General features: G+C 33.4%; 1 protein-coding gene across 2 annotated transcripts in view; it reads left to right on the top strand.

The window, feature by feature from the left end:
- LOC106881031 (catenin alpha) overlaps positions 1 to 17,828 on the top strand; it is an 80,390-nt gene that overhangs the window by 41,580 nt on the left and 20,982 nt on the right. For both annotated transcript variants that reach the window (XM_014931229.3, XM_052975868.2), the window contains 4 exons: positions 7,301 to 7,381; positions 11,468 to 11,620; positions 15,854 to 15,946; positions 17,453 to 17,609. In XM_014931229.3, the coding sequence (XP_014786715.1) occupies positions 7,301 to 7,381; positions 11,468 to 11,620; positions 15,854 to 15,946; positions 17,453 to 17,609 (484 nt within the window). The remainder of the gene's footprint in view (positions 1 to 7,300; positions 7,382 to 11,467; positions 11,621 to 15,853; positions 15,947 to 17,452; positions 17,610 to 17,828) is intronic.

The raw sequence follows: 17,828 nt of genomic DNA, 5'->3' as shown, positions 1-17,828 counted from the left end.
CTGAGAGGTATGTGTGTTCAGAAATGGTTGGAATTTCTCTATGAAAAGATTCTCCTTGTTGATTCTTTCTTGTGTGGAGATTCTGTCTTTACATTGATAGAATTTGGCGGTATTGAGGGAGATTTATTTGTTCTTTATGGATTGCTACTCTTCTATGCAACAGGAGGCTCGTCTGTCCGATATAGAAGTTTTGGCAATCTGCGCACGTGAGGGCATAAATGAGGTTTCCAGAGGAACAAGAGAAATTAGTTTTGATTTTAAACTTTCTTCCTCGTTTGAAGGAAAATTCAGAGCCTTCAAGTAGGTAGGGGCAGGTATCCACTCAGTGGCCACATAGACTCTTGCGCCAGAAACAAAAACCCTAAATTCCTTATATTCCCTTTCTATCAATGTAAAGACAGAATCTCCACACAAGAAAGAATCAACAAGGAGAATCTTTTCATAGAGAAATTCCAACCATTTCTTAACGCACATACCCCTCAGTGACCTTATTTCTCTAGGAACAGACATAAACTTCCTGTTGAAAAAGAGTTCATAACTCCAACTAAAAACATTTGTCTCCCCTTCACACACTTCCTGTTTTGACACCACACTTCCTGCTTAACACAAACTTTTAGCCCTTTTTTTTAAACCTAACACAACTCTCAATTCTCATGCATCCTTATTTTTCCAACCATTATATACATGAATTACCATTGAACTTCAAAAGCTCAAAGACAATATAATGTATTGGTATATTTATTTTTTTATATATTATTTTTTTAATATATTATTTTCTTCATTTTGTACTTCTTTGTAAAAAACATTTTCATTCTCCCTCTTCTTGAAAATTTGCTATGCAATGAAAGCCGGTTAGAAATCTTTATTAAAATATGCTTCCAGTTTAGCATTCTGCCTTATTATTATTTTTCATTTTCCTATTTTTTCTCCACGTGCGGTTAACACAACCCCACTATTTACTGACTTATATAATATATATATATATATATGGTCCCCTTTGGTCATAGTTGACTATGGATAATTTGCATCGGGAAAATTACTCTCTTGGGTGCGAGCTTGGAGAAGGGTTTTGTGTGTGTATATAAAAAAGATACAAGTCTCTCTCTCCATGCTGCTAACAATTACAAAAGAAAGGTAAAACTGATATAAATTGGCATCCGTATTCTCATAGGTATTGTTGTTACAATGCAAAGAATCATAAGAGAATATTGAATGTCAATTGAATTATTTTGAGAAATGAGCTAAGCCTTTTTAAATGTCTTTCTTTTTTCTTTTTCTTTTTCTAAAATCTGATATGATGCTTCTTCAAATCATAAGGTAGTGAGTAAAAAGAAAAATAAGCATAATAATCAGAAATATAGCGAAAGAGATAGGCAGTTTTATGGTTTTATTTGTTTGCCTTGTCATAGGCGTTAATGGTAATTCTTAATAGTTACCATGGAAAATTCTGTTTAAGCACTTTCTCTTAGTTCCATGTGTAGCCATACTTCTGAATGCACATCTATTGAAAGAGATATACACTGCGCTTTTTATTTTTCCTTTTGACTTCTGCCTTCATAACTGAACATGTGATGGCCGTTGCCATACAATAACCAGAAGGATACAAAGAACCAAGTGTTTATCTCACTTGCCTAATAGACATACATGAATATGGATGCAAGTAAACAAATCTTAAATAGAAAAGACTTGTCAAAAAAAAGTGCCTTATAACTGGTTTCATGTTTTACTAGATCGACTTTGTTTTTCTTCCTCCTGAGTTCAATGAAATAAGTTCCTGTTAAGTACTAGATGACCAATGTAATTGACTATCTCACCCAACATGTGTTTTTGTGTCTATTTTACTTATTTTATCAAGGCCGATTAAATAATTACCAGTTGAGCACTGGATTCAATGTAATTGACTTATGCTTCCCTCTAAAATTGCTGACCATGTGCCAAAATTTGAAACCAATATTATGTTTTGACTGAGTTTCTAGTGTACCACTAGCTGCACTTTTATGTGTGCAACATTCTTTTTGGAATGGAGAACTGTATTTGTCTGCAGCATCAGTTTTGCATTGTTGTTTCTGGTGACCTGTTAGTGTTTTGGCTATCTTTTGTGTAGAATATATGCAGTGTGAGTTATGAGTGGTTGTGTATAAGCACATTGCATTGGGTGGTGACCAGGTAAAGTATGTGCTGTATGAAGTTGTCTTATTGAGTGGTAACTGTGTAGAATAGTGGTTCTTAAACTAACAAATACCAGCCCCCATTTCCACCAAAGTATTATCAGAGATCATATTAATGAGACTACCAAATAAAGTTTGCATTTCTTTACTATGGTGTTGAATAATTCATAAGAGCGATTGAGTGTGTTCAACATGGCAATATGTCTGCCTGTTTTCAGTCTTCACATAGGTGTAGAGTATGTTATGTAAGTTGTTTGTTTATTTTTTTTGTCATGACTGTACAGGGTGTAAGTTGTGTTAGAATATAGGTGGCATCTGGCAGAGTCGTTAACATGCCAAGCAAAATGCTTAGCAGTATTTCATCTGCCACTACGTTCTGAGTTCAAATTCCGCCAAGGTTGACTTTGTCTTTCATGCTTTCAGGGTCAATTAAACAAGTACCTGTTACGCACTGGGGTCGATGTAATCGACTTCATCCCTTTGTCTGTCCTTGTATGTCCCCTCTTTGTTTAGCCCCCTATGGGCAATAAAGAAATAAATATGAGTGGCAGTTGTGTAGAGTATGTATCATAGGAATCATGCCAATTATGTACTATACCAATGGACTGAAAGTGTCTTGTGTAGGGTGTAATCTGTGCCCAGCAAGGCTAGTTTTTGGATGTGAAGTTATGACCTTTTAGTATAGCTTTTGTATTATGGTTAATGTTTTATATTTATAATATTTAACATCGCAATCAATATTTGAATTGTTTTCATTTTCATACTACACATCTTGCTTATTTCATATTCACGACCCTTGTACTTTAACACTTTGTTCTTTGACCAATCTCTTATTGACTTTTTCACATAAGCTTTTTAATGATGGATGGATGGGGAGGGAGGCCCCTCCAGTGAATTTGCTGAAAGGTGGGTAAGAGTGGGGAGAATGGTCTAAATCAATAGGCTAACTCTCATCATGCACTTATAGGGTAGAACAAAGTTGGGAGGGGTCACTTTATGAACTCCCTTGATTGACCTTGGGGCTTTTGTTCCCCTTTGTGTTGGGGTTTTTGTTGACATTTAATTTACCTTTTTCATTCAGCCAAAATCTTCATATGCTTTCGCCAATGTCTTGGACCCTTGCATTCAAGAAAAGAGATTATCATTATTGTTACTAGTTTAAGTAAAACCTAATTTTAGAATGTTATGATTATTAAATTTTGATAAGTAGGAGGTACTTTGTTTATTTTCATTGTGATATGGGTTCCCTCAATTGAAGTGATAGACCCATGGAATTTTGTTTCTATCCTAAGTTTTTGCACATATCACTGATTACCTTTAAGGAAAGATATACACCCTCTCATAACCTCATTTTCCCTTTCTTTTCTATTTGAGGCTTTTGGTATTTTTTGTTTGTTTTCCCCCACTAAAACTATAATCACTTTATCAGTAAGATTATTTCATTATTCATTGATTATATAAATTTTATAATCATTATAAATTTGTTGATAATAAAATTTTCTAAACAAAACTAAAATTTCATTTGTAATTACTGAAAATCACAGTAATTATTTTTCTTTATCTATTCTGCTCATTTTATTCTTTTCTGAAAATTAGCTTATCTTTTCCTTCTTTCATTTGGTTATTTCAGTACATGCATTTATCTTTTTAGCAGTAAAGATTGTACAAGAATGGTAAGCTATAGCAAGCATGAACATTTAGTTGCTGTTATTTGTTTTATTTATTTTTAAAAAATTCAGATTGTTTGGCTTTTCCAGAAATTTAAGGCCTATATTATTATTTTAAAAATGTATTCAATTTTTCATAATTATTACCACCTTAATTATCATTCTTCTCTTCATCCTCATTATTATTAAGGTGGTGGAGTGGCAAATATGGTAGAACACCAGATCAATATAAATGCTTTACAGCATTTACTTTCATTCCATTATGTTCTGGATTAAATCCTTGCCAGCAGTGATTTTATTTTGTCTTTCATCTCTTAGATGTTGATGAACATGAATATCAGTCATGTGCCAGTATTGGTTAGTCTCATTATACCACTCCACATGAATACAGTTGTAGGGTATAATGATAACTCAATCCAGTGTATCCAGTGCAAAGCCTCCAAGAAGATTTCAGGAACAAAAAAAAAAAAAAATGTTGGTAATATAAGGTTATTAATAACTTTACACTGTAAGGAAGAAACAGTAGAATTTGGCCATTGATTGAAATCCATGTGGTCTTGGCAATAATTTTACTTTATTGCTATGAAACTTTTATTAATTTTCTGCTTTTCTCTTGAAGGATTACAGCTTGAAATATTAGACTTTGCTTTTATTTCTTTGCAACATAAAATCAATTGTGTACTTCTGTTTCTTTTGTTCCTGAAACCTTCTTAAAAATGTGTGGCTTTGTGCCTTGTGAGAAAGCAACATCTTTTACCTAATGTATTTTTTCACCTAAACTTAACATTTTTTCCTGAATGTTTTTTTTTCTTCAAGTGTGTGGTTTTTTTAAAAAAAATTATTTCAAAATATTGCTGACATTTTCTCCTTCCTTCACCTTGATTAGATCAAGCTAGCAAACCTTTTGTTTTTGTTTCAAATAGAATAATGGGCAGTAATTATAAAGCATAATGGCTACATTGTGTAAGATACTAGCTTTGAAAATCCTTGAATTCAGTGAAGAGGTGGCAGAAAAAATGCTTACATTACTGCTGTGCCTCTTAGAAATAGCCAGATCTGTCACAACACACTTAAAATCTTTAAAAAAAAAAAGCTGCATTAATAGTCTTACATACACTGGCTGAAAGGAAAAAAAAAAGTCATGGCCAAAATTGCTTTGATTTATAAGGGTTGACTTGGCTTAATCAACAACTGAGTTTATATTCTGACATTTTCAATCTTCTTGGCTCTCATCATTCTTAGCTAAATAGTAATCATTAGATTAATATTTTGTCTTCAGCCAATGAAGGAAATTTTGTCCAGATATGGAGTCATTTTTAGTATCTGGGTGGTGGGGTGGGATTTTAAGTACTTGAGGACCTGTGGGTTGCATCTGTGTTGAAGAAAATATTGAAACTTTATGAAAATTCATAGGGATGCCACATATATATATATATGAATGAGCACTGTCTTATGGGTGCTTTTTTTGATTGTCATGTTGAATTCAAGTTGTCCTGTTGTCATTTTTGGCAGTGACCACATAAAGGGCTCTTCAGTTTAATATAAATGGTCCTTATAATAAGTGTTAGTAGTCAGTTGTATGTATCTCATGTTGGCTATTTGTAGATTTGAAGGAAATGAGTTAACTACATTGGGTGTAAGTCTCAGTGCAGTGCTGCAGGTGAGATTGTTTGAATTTGATACGCAGTCACTGCAGCCAGTTATAGAATGTCAGTCAGTGTGCTCAGCTATGGTTTGACATGTCAGCTTGGCCTCCTGTTGACATTTGAAGGACCAATTCTACATATGATCCATATGATATACCAGTTTATCTGAAATTAGCTCAAAAGGGTGAAATAAAGGAATATTAATAGTTTTGTTTCTTTTAATGTCTTCAAGAACTCCTTCCATGTTTTTTCACATTTTTGTTTGTGTTTTCTTTTTTTGATTTCTTCCCTCTCTTAATCTACTTCTTGCCTCTCTCAGTACTTAAACAGAGCCTCCACATGTTGGAGAATTAAACTGTAAAAGCAAAAAAAAAAAACACAAAAAAAACAAGCTAAATATATAAAATAGCTATTTAAATCATGAACAAAGTTTTTCATGTCCTATCAAATGATATGTGGGTGGGTATTGATTACTAAATTTTTTTCTTTTTAAAGATATAAAGCATGGAAATCTTATTGGTGGTTAAAAAAAAACAAAAAACAGAAAAAGGACTATACCATCTCCTGCCAACTAAGTTTAACATTTTATTCTCGGGATGTTTTTCTGTGGTCTGCTCCGCACACATTTTGCAATAAAGATCACATTGCATGAATAGTTATCCAATAACACACATACACACTTACATAAAATACTGAATTAAACTAAACTTTTGAGTTTTGCTGATATTAAATGTATAATTGTTTTGATATGTAATTTTTGATAGTGTGAATGTTCTTTTTTGTACTACTTTTAGGCAAGGCAAAGAAAATTAAAATGTTACATATTTTAATCTGAAATCTTTTTCACAATAATTTCAAGTATTTCTGCAGTTTTTATTGAAGAAAAAAAAGTATTTTTTAAATACATGCTTGTGTATCCTCAGCTACACATGTACATATACACATGTACATACTTTCAGAGTCAAAATGAAAGAGTGAAACTGTGTCAGCAAATAACTTTAAAAAGTTCACAAAAGTGAATAAGTTAGGATTTTGTTGAGAGATCTCACATTTCTGATGGGAAGCCCTTCAGTGCTTCTCCAATTTCTCTTTTTATAGCATGTTAACTCATTCTACTCTGAAGTTTTTAAAGGCAGTTGAAACGATTACCATTTTACAGTTTACTTTAATAAGGCTGTCAACTGAGCATTTCATCAAAAAGCTGTTATATATAATCACTTTAAAGAAGTGAGATTTATGTCTATGACTTCATGTACTTTATGCATTTTACACTGTTCTAAATTATAAATACTGAATAGCTTTGTAGAGTTTAACCATCGATACTATCATGTGTTCAATTTTCCTGTACTTTTCCTTTGATTTATTTTATATTTCATACAATCCACTTTTGCTTTTGTTTTGATGTCTGATTTAAAAATAATGCATATATAATTCTCACTGGACCAAAAAAATAGTCTTAAACCTTTTAAGCCAATCTTGTCCTAATGTTTGGGTGTACATGTATATATAATTTTAGTGTGTGTGTATGTGTATGAGTCGGTGTATACATATGTTTATGTGCACATCACATATGCAAGCACAGCATTTTTTTTGTTCAAATATTAAAAACATATAAAAAGAAATAAAGTAATATAAAACAAATTGAGAAAATATGATTTGTTAAAGCTAACTTGATTAATAATAAATAAAACATAATTTTTAAAGATGGCAAAAATTGTACATGAGACTAAAAAGAATTCCTGAGCTGTTTCTGTTTATCATTTTCTAAAGTCCAAATCAATAGATTTTTGCATCGATTTCCTGATTTTGTTTTCTTCAGTCTGGTAAGAAAGAACCAAGTGCTGAACTAGAAGAAGCTCTTGAGAATTGGCAGAAAAAATCTAGAGATTTAAGACGTCAGGTAAGGATATTTCCTTGACAAACTATGAATAAATCATTTTTATGTATTTCTGTTTTTGTTGTTGGTGTTGTTTGTTTATGATTTTTCTGTTGCTCTTGTTACTTATGGTGTTTAAGGATGGCAAATTATATATATATATAAATAAATAAAATATTGCAATACAAATGTATTACTTTCCAGTGTGTGTGTATGTGTATATATATATATATAATGAGAGAGAGATTATAAACAAGTATGTTTGCATGGCTAAGAAGTTTGCTTTACAACCACATATTAGGTTCAGTCTCACTGTATGGCACCTCATGCAAGTGTCTTCTGTTATTGCCTTGAGCTCACCATTACTTTGTGAGTAGAACTGACGGAGGGCAAGTGTGCATATGAAAATTTCTCATTTCTGCTTTACTCCAATGAGACTGAGTGAAGAAAGAAAAGTGTTTTGTATTTACACCTCATAGTTCTGCACACTCAATGTTGTGAAATAAAAGTGCCCTTTCTTGCAAAATAGGAAAGACTTAACAAGAAAAGGCTTTAGCAATATTTATACTGCCTCAGTCATGTACTTGCCCCAACCATAAGTGAAGAACTATGGACATAAATTGAATGACTGACTGTGAATATGTATATATTGTGTATTTACACACATACATAAGCTTTTTGAGGCTTGATACCCTTTCTGATGCCAACCATTTGAGTCACTTTTTACACCAGTCATCTACCTATTTTAAAACTGGAGTACACATAGTGAATGCATACATATATGTACTGGGTGCAGCATCACATTTACCCATTATTTAAGCATAATTATTTAACAATTATTTAAACATAAAATAGGGGTGGCCATTTTGAAATGTAAATATATTACTAATAAATATAACAACCAATCTACAAACTTTCATTAACCAAAATTTAAAACTTAATTTTATGATGAAATGATGGGTATATATATATATATATATATATATATATATATATATATACACACACAGAGAGGTGTGTATGCCTGAATGTGCATTTTCTTTTCAAATAAATATAGTGCTGACATTCTAATCATTCTTTAGTAGAAATCATTAATCTTCATTGCTAAAACTAAAATAATATTCATAAAAATAAACTACATGACTGTCAAATTAAAAATATTACTCTAGGGAAGAAAATAAATTACAATGTAGGAAAAAAGTGTACTAGTGAATGGAATACGAGTCTAGTTCTTGCAAGATCAGCTTGATGGTCAGCTTATCTATTTCACCTAACTTATTCTTTATAACAGCCAATAATCTGTTGAAGCTCTCCTAGACTGATTTGGCCTCCAACAAGGAAGACAATGGATTTAGTAGTAACCTCCTCCTCTCTATATGGATACATATCTCTTGCTCTCTCTCTCTACACACAGACATACAAATATATATAAAACAATAAATAACTTGGTTTTTGTTTGTCAGGAAGTAAACTAAAACAAATGGTGCTGTATGCTATTCTCAAGAGCTATGAATACAAACATTTTTTTCAGATAATTTGTTTTGTGGAATGTAATAAATGTTCTATCTATAACACACACACTCACTCACTCTCTAAGGTACCTGTTGCAGAGGAAGATTGAGAAAGGGATAAAATCATATTTTGTCTCACATCTACATTCAATCGACTTTGCTGTCCATCCTTCCAGTATAATTTAAATAAATACCAGTAATACACTACTGGAGTAGATGAAATTGAAACTAATTTGCACATTTGGCTTCAGCTGGAAATTAACCTTTTGTTAGTTGCCTGATCTTTCTGAACATGGTTAGTCACATTGGGTGTTTACACACCCCAATACAAAAATGTTTATAGTTTTAGTATTATGTGAAATATACTCATTCTGTTGGTTCAGGATATATCTGCAATCACTGCTGAGAAGTTTGAAACCCTTGTAGCTGATTGATATTAACATAAAACAATACTATAAAATAAATCTATCAAATTAAGGAAAAATTTTTTAAAGTCTTAGATTCAGATCGTATTTAGTGTGAAAATACCCACAGAATACACCATTTTGTGGAGTTTTTTTTATATATCTATGATGAATATTAACATAAAAGTAACTTAATGGGCAATCTTTGTTACAATATGCTTTAAATCAAAACTTCAACTGTGTTAGTCACATGGGGTGACTAGACAAAAATGTCTACCTCCCACGACAACTGAGTCATGACTGTGCCACACCACCTGCAATAGGCCCTCACTGAGTCAGAAGAGTAGAGGAAGGAGCAAAAAAAATAAGCTGCTAACTAGAAATTAGGAATGTTTAAAAAAATTTAGAGTGACAACTCACACCTGTGTGACTAACAAAGAGTTAATATTTTTGGCTCAAACTTTCAGGTTAAGGTGTGACAGTTTTGATAAATATATCTCATTTGACAAATACAATAATGGTTGTTGGAAAAGGTAGTGGTGAGACATTACTAGTTCTGGATAAACTATATGGACACATAAGTGCTAGTGATATTATTTTATATACAGCTAAACCACTAATGAATTTGTCCAATGCTCATAGATTTAGCTGACATAGGCTTATGTTGAATAGCTTACCAACTCTGCTGTCAACTGACCATATCAAGATCACTCTTTAGTCTTACTTATAACAAATATGATCAATTAGCTTTTTTGTTGTTGTTTAGCTCCAGGCCGACTCTGACTGAACAAACCTGTGATCAAAGGCATTCTAACCATGACTAACCTGTAATTCTCTTGGGCCTTTGTGTATCTAGGTCTGTGACTGAGCTCCCACAACTCAAGATTGCATGGATTCTTCTGGCAAACTCTTCTCTTTAGTACTGTCCACATTTGTTTGATGATATATAAGTCAGGGCTCTGAGTTGGCTAATCTTTCAATGCAGTAGCACCTTCATCAGCTAGGATCTGTTGTGTTGCACACCATCTGTGACATGGAGCTCCGTCATACTGAAAAATCTCAACTTTATCTAGGTCTAGTATCAAATTGTCCTTCAGCAACTCGATGTATTTGGCACTGTTCAAGTTACTATCAATTTTAACCAACTTTCTTGTACCGTCACTTTTTATGTATCCTCAAAGCTCCTGACTCTTACCCCCCAAACTTCACTGTTTTTATCGTGTAAAGTGGGTCATTTTGCTCTCCTGGTGGCCTTCTGACGAATTCTCACTTATTAGAAAGCTAGATGACCGATGTTATACAATGAATACAGTGAAGTTTGAGGGTAAGAGTCTGATGCTTTGGGGATACATAAAGAAAGTTGGTTAAAATTGACCGTAATTTGAATAGTGCCAAATACATCCAGTTGCTGAAGGACAATTTGATACCAGACTTGGATGAAGTTGAAATTTTTCAGCATGATGGAGCTCCATGTCAGAGATCGCATGCAACACAAGAGTCTGGTTGATGAAAGTGTTACCATATTGATAGATTGGCTAGCTCAGAGCCCTGGCTTAAATATCATTGAGCAAATATGAACAGAACTAAAGAGAAGAGTTTGTCAGAAGAATCTACGCAATCTTGAAGAGTTGTAGGAGCCACAGAGAATAGCATCTCATACCTGTGAAAATGGTGAAGGATTTGTACGCATCTATTCCCAGGAGCATTAAACCAATTATTCAAGATAAGGAAAGCTACATGAAATATTAACAATGTACAGTAACTTCTTGAAATGAACGTTATGTAATAAATTTTCAATATAAACATTTTTCTGTTTTAAAACACTATCTTGATTGGTTTATGTGAGGTGGCTAAAAACTTTTGTGTGGTCATCTCGCTTTTTCCCCTCTCATTCCGAACCCCTACTACAAAATATTAGGTATGGAAATGACTCCAACAGGGCCAATGTTTCATCTGTAAAAAACGCAATTAGTAATTTACAATAGTTTACGAAGACATTTGTGCGGTACTATATACCCAATTTTTCTCTTTAAATATTTATACTCTGTCATACATGTAATGAATAAATAAAGTATTACTACTGCAATACCTTTGGTAACTTTGAAATGTGTCTTATAATAAAGTTTGAAATATGTCTTGTAATGAGGTTTTCTTAATTGATTTTTGTTCAAATGCTTTTTTTTTTTTATATACAGCTACGGAAAGCTGTTGTGGATCATGTATCTGATTCCTTTCTGGAAACCAATGTTCCTCTTCTTGTGCTCATTGAAGCAGCCAAAGCTGGTAATGAGAATGCAGTAGAAGAGTTTGCAGTCATATTTACTGAACATGCTAATAAGCTTGTAGAGGTATGTATCATTATTATCATAATTCCTGTTCTTATTATCATCAATATCATTTAATGTCTATGCTGGCATGGATTGATGGTTTAACAGGATCCAACCAGCCACAAAATTGTTCTAAGCTCCAATGTTTTCTACAACTGGATGCCTTTCTTGCCAACCATTTTATTTGGTAAATTTGAGTGAGCTAATTGCAAGATTGCTTTCTCAGCTGATAGCACTTCATATTCAAAGGAATTAATTTTTTAATTGTTCAAAAAGATTGTTTTGACAAGGTTTTCTTAGCACCACCCACTTTACAGTGCATACTGGGTGTGACTTTTTTTCTGTGTCATTGCATTAGCATCAGTGAGGTCACCATGAAACTTGCAAGTCTAAAATCATCTTTGGCTGAATGGAAAGAATGCAGTTGCTTCATACTAGAAAATGAGAGGTGGAAGTAAGAGAGAAGGCTCCAGAATGGAACAGGTTTCTTGTTGTAGAAGAGTTACATGGCTACTCGTGTTATAGAAAAGTGGAGTTGGAAAGAGATAAAATAGTGGTGATGAGGTTTTGAGGTGGAACCTCAAAGTGTGAGGATAGAAAAGAGTGTAGGTGAATAGATTGTAAGGTGAGGGGATGAATATAATGAACAGGCATTTAAGGGTGATAAGTAGGGGAGGTAGGGAAAAGTAGGTGATGATTGGAAATTGGGTAGGGTTGAGAGGTGGTTGTAATTAATGGTAGATAAGGGTTGGGGTGGGTGACCAATAATGCATATATGGTAGGAGAGAATAGAAAATAACTGACTGCAAAAAAAAAAAAAAAGGTGGTGGGTGAAGCACTGCAGAAGAGTAATAATGGTACACTAGATAGGGGGAGGGGAAGAGAGAAGAGAAAGATGATATATGGTTGTGGGTGATCGATGTAAAAAATTTGGAAACAGTGTTAAGAATGAAAGATGGATAACAAGTGAACCAGTTCCAAGTAGTAAGAATGGTGTGTGTGTTATCGGAGGAAAACTGGTCAGCTCTGCAGTTATACCATTTAATTATGGCACCAGAATACTGTAGTTAGAGAGATGGTGGGTAGTGGGAATGTCTTGAGGAGGAAAGTCATTTGTGTGTGTGTGTGTGTGTTACTGTCTCTTTGCCTTCTCATCACATTATAGTTGTAAACGAGTGTTTTATTTCCAGTCTTCTGTAAAAATGTCTGGTCATGGGGAAGTGTTATCTTACTTGGAGATAGGTGAAAGCTGGCAACTAGAAGGGTATCTGGCTGTAGAAAATCTGCCTCAACAATATCAGTCATGTGAGCATGGAATAACAGACATTAAAATGATTGTTTAAAGTGATTGTTTTCAATGAATGGCATTGAATAATGCATGTAACCAAGACTACATTGTGTCTTTCTGTCTGGAAAAGAGACACATTGGTCACAGCTACTATCTTTGACCGTAAGTCTCCTTATTCCGGATTTACCTAGGATTAAGCAAAATTGGCAACAATACAACTCACTTATTTTGGAGTTTAGGTGATAAAAAATTTGTGGTACTGCATTCTGAAAAATGTAAGAAAATCTCGTTTCCACTTGTATTTGATAATTTGATATTTAAATTGACATTAAAAAAAAAAAACACTTTCCAATACTGAAGCAAACAAATTATACTTCACAAAATTTTATTACTGTTATTATAGTAATTATTTCTAAGTGTTCCTCCACTATTATTCTAACGGATGTTTTCATAGTTGCTTCGCCATAATTACTATGTTAATAAATACAAGGAGCTCCTGGGTTAAAGTGGGGCAGTTGAGATTGTATAATTGATATATGCTAAATATTTCCTGTCTGCTAAAGTATATATGAATGAGGCTTGATTCTTGTTACATAATTTTCTCTTTGGTAGTCACTTAAAAGCTGCAATTAGTTTAGACACCCTCACCCTTTACTCATTTTCTGCTTCTTCAGTCTTCTCTCTCACAGTGAACAAACCTTTGATTGAAGATATTTTAGCTGTAATCATCTTGTGTTTTTAGGGGTAACTAGGGAGACTTGGCTTCTATTTCTAGCTGGTTGAACAGTCACATGGACTCCTTTAACTTGTTGGCTTGGGTATAATTTAATATTGGAGACACAGCTGAATTGGCAAAACTTTGACGTGCACGCACGCACGCACGCACGCACGCACGCACACACACACACACACACACACACACACACACACACACACACCTTTAATGCTGTGTTTTTTTAAATATTTTTTAGATTTCTATTTTACAAAAGAACCTCAGCAAATCAAACTATAATGGTGTTAAGGGTAATGAGTGAAGGGTTCAGTTTGAATTCTGTTAGGCTTCTGTGACAATTTAGATAAGCTGTACTTTGATGTGTTCAGAAATCATTTGAGATCAGTGTAGTAGGAGTAGGCTTTGAATTTGTTCTAGGTTAAGGTATTAATAATTTTCAGATGGCTCAGGCCAGTTCACTGTAAATAGGTATATCATGGGTCTGTGCAGCTCCCTACTGTATAACCAGATTTCAGCACTTGCAAACCGTGGCTCATCTTAGGAGTGTCATTTAAAGAAAGATATGTGTTAAGCTGAGTTGGCCTTTATTTATTACCTGTCTTATGATGGGGAACTTTGAAAGTATATTTTTCAACCTGGGTAATGTTAAGAAATGAGGCATACATCCAATATATATATAGTTTAACTTTTATCAAAATTGTGTAATGAATTGTAATTTTAGAAAACTTATATCCTTAAAATATAATAAAACAAACTTCTCATATGTATATTTGCATTAAATGTTATTTTTCTAAATGTTATCAACATAAACATAATCTACTTTATCAACCTATCTTTACAATATTTGATCTCCTCTTATTACTACTGTGTCATTTACACCTCTACTTTTGAGTCTCTCTCTCTCACTGTGTGTGTATGTATGTATGTATGTGTATGTGCGTCAGCAAGTGTGTAGCATTCCTTACTCATTGCCTGCCACCAAACCAAGCATGCAGACTCAGGCACCTTTATATAAACTGTCTGTCGTTTTACTCTCTCCCCACCTTTCTAGACAATGTAAAACATGACTGGAAAGCTCAATCAACCAACATTTATTGCAGCTATTATTAACTAGATGATTGTTTAAATGTTTTGTTCAGAGCATTTATGATAGCAGTGATAACACACATTACCAATTAAATTTTCTTTCCTTCACTAAATTACTGTAGGGATATGGCTTTTTAACCTTTTGCTGATGAAAGCCAACTGCTTGACCATATTTATGAGAAACAGCACAATAACAATGTTATATGAAATTCTTTTGAGAATCTCTTTTTGTGCACGCACACTCTCTTTTTCTCTCTTTCTCTCTCTCTCTCTCAAACAACACCTAATCATCTTCCTAGCATAAAAATGGTGGTATGATCCATCAGCCCAGTTTTTTTTATAAGGATTAATATTTCAATAAAGCATTATAAATTTTTCATCCCTTTCCCTGTTTTTTTTAAAATTTTGTTTTTATTTTTATACATTTAAGCAAGCTTTCTAATTCATTCTCTATAATAATTTTTTCCACTACTGTTGAATGTATATTTATTCATTGCCTGCATTAGTTACAGATTTATTCACTCATTTCTGACACACGCACTCATTAACTCATTAATCTTCATTCATTCTATTTTCACATTTCTTACATTTCAAACCATCATTTAGTCATTTTACCATATCATTTACATTCATTTGTTTCATGTAGCAGCAGTCATTTTTCACTCTTTACTTCTTACCTTGATCATATTTACTCCTTCTCTCAATCATTCTTTCTTTCTCAGTCATGTTTATTTCTCATTTATTTTCTTCATTAGTTATAATCATTGATTCATTAATTTCCCTTTATATCAATCACATTTGTTTGCTCAATCTTTTGTTACATTATTCATTAATTCACACATTATTATGTTCAGTTACGTTAGCTCAGTCTTTTCTTACACCATTCATTCATACATTATCCATCATATTCAATCATGGTTACTCATGTATTCACTTACTTTATCAGTCCTTTTCATTCATTTGTTGTTACATCTATCACAAGTGGTCAGTGACTTGTTTCCTACCAGCTCCTTCATTGTTACATCTATCTCTGTTACAATCTTCCACTTTCTCAATATATCTTGGTCTCTGTCTTTCCAATCCAGGTGACTAGTTTTCCATAATCATGTGTATCATACTCATTCAATTAACCATGTCTTGTCTTTAGGTAGCTAATCTTGCCTGTTCAATGTCCAGCAATGAAGAAGGTGTCAAGATGGTTCGTATTGCTGCAGCTGAAATAGAAAGTCTCTGCCCCCAAGTAAGTATTATTAATTATTCAGCCATTTTGACTCTTGTTGCGTAGCTCTGATCAGTTTTGGTTGAGTATACCTATGAAGAAATCTTCAATGAGTATTGAAGCCAAGGCCATTGTTTCTTTATTCTTGGGGCATGCTGTCCAAAGATTTACTTACATTTCGAAACAGTAGCTGCTATATTAAAAGGAGTAAAACAAGTAGAAAGATATATATTTTTTTTCAACACGTAAACACTGAACAGTATATATAAAGGATAAAATCCTTTTAAGACCCCAAAAATTTGTCAGCAACCAGCTATGATTGCTGGCAAAATTTTTATGCTCTTGAAAAGATTTTATCCTTTATATATACAGTATTTTACATGTTGAAAAAAAAAAAAAATCTTTCTACTTGTTCTACAATGCATTTCAACGCTCCAAAAACAAACCACAGTAGAATTAACCCTGGAGACCTGACTTAAAAAGAGGATGAAGCTTGAACATCTTCATAAGCTTTTTTGATCATGGATGACCTGGTGCTAAACAACAATCACCTTGTGTTAATTATGTATAAACAGTATATGTGTGGAGGAAGGCTTTTAAAAAATTTTTTTTAACAAAACGTATTTTTCATTTATTTTTTTTTATTTAAGGTGGCAGGCTGGCAGAATTGTTAGCACACTCAGCAAAAAGTGTAGTGGTATTTCACCCATTTTTATTTTGAGTTCAAATTCCACTGGGTTAGCTTTGCCTTTCATCCTCTCAGATTTGATAAAATAAGTACCAGTTGAGCACTGGGGTTAATTTAATTAACTTTGCTCTTCCCCAAAACTGCTGGCCTTGTGCCAAAATTTGAAACCATTATGTTATTTACCAGGTCAGCCTTGATTGAGCATACTTGTTATTAAAGGTATTCTAATCATGACCCCCCCCTTTTTTTTGTACATCTAGGATTTCATTATCTAACATTTATTTTTTAAGGTGGCAGGTTGTGAAGAAATTTAGTGCTATTGATAGTAGGCCAAGCAACAGCATAGGGGTTTTGTTGTTTAGGTGGGGCTGCCTTAACAGTGCTATAGATGCCTTGGCAAAGTAATGCTCTTGGACCTTAGTATTTATTTGACAAACCAGTGCATTCATAGATTAACATTGAGCCTCAAGAACTTTGATAACTTCCTCCACTTGCTTAGTAACTAGTCAAACAGACCTCTGAACAAAAGTATTCTAGCCATGATCACATCACTCTTTTTCCCAGGCACAATATTTCTAGAGTCACATTATTCATTGTGCCTGTCTTTCCCTAGAAAGTAAGGTGTGATTTGATGAGCTAATGAGTTGAATGGTCACGTAGAGGATCCGTCATTGGCTCGTCCTCATCATTGCTTATACTAAATGTCATGGATGATTGATGCTTTTATTAAATGTTATGGGTGATTGATACTCATTAAATGTTGTGTGATTAATGGTTTCCTGAAATGTTTTAAATTAGTTAACGTTTTTGTTAATGTTATGCTCATGTTGATATTATAGGTAATCAATGCTGCCAGAATCTTGGCAGCTCGTTCACATTCCAAAGTAGCCCAAGAAAACATGGCAACCTTTAAAGAAGCATGGGTGAAGCAAGTACAACTCCTTACTGAAGCTGTTGATGATATTACCACTATTGATGACTTCTTAGCTGTGTCAGGTAATTAACTGAAGTGTTTTTTGTATTTTGTTTTGTCACTTCATATATTGTCTGAATATGTGCGTAGGTGTGTGATTGTGTGTGTAGGTGTGCATGCACGCAGGTGTGTGCTATCTGTTAGTGGGCAACACTCCTAGTTTAAAACTTATTAGGATTAAGGACAACAGCCATAGTCTTTGTTTTAGCATCTTTAGACTTGAAGGTAACAAGCTGAGATTA

Source organism: Octopus bimaculoides, chromosome 2, assembly GCF_046866305.1.
Source record: "Octopus bimaculoides isolate indiv1 chromosome 2, ASM4686630v1, whole genome shotgun sequence".
In the NCBI taxonomy this organism is placed as follows: domain Eukaryota; kingdom Metazoa; phylum Mollusca; class Cephalopoda; order Octopoda; family Octopodidae; genus Octopus; species Octopus bimaculoides.
Note: the sequence above shows the minus strand (reverse complement) of the source record. Positions and strands in the feature narration are given on the sequence as shown.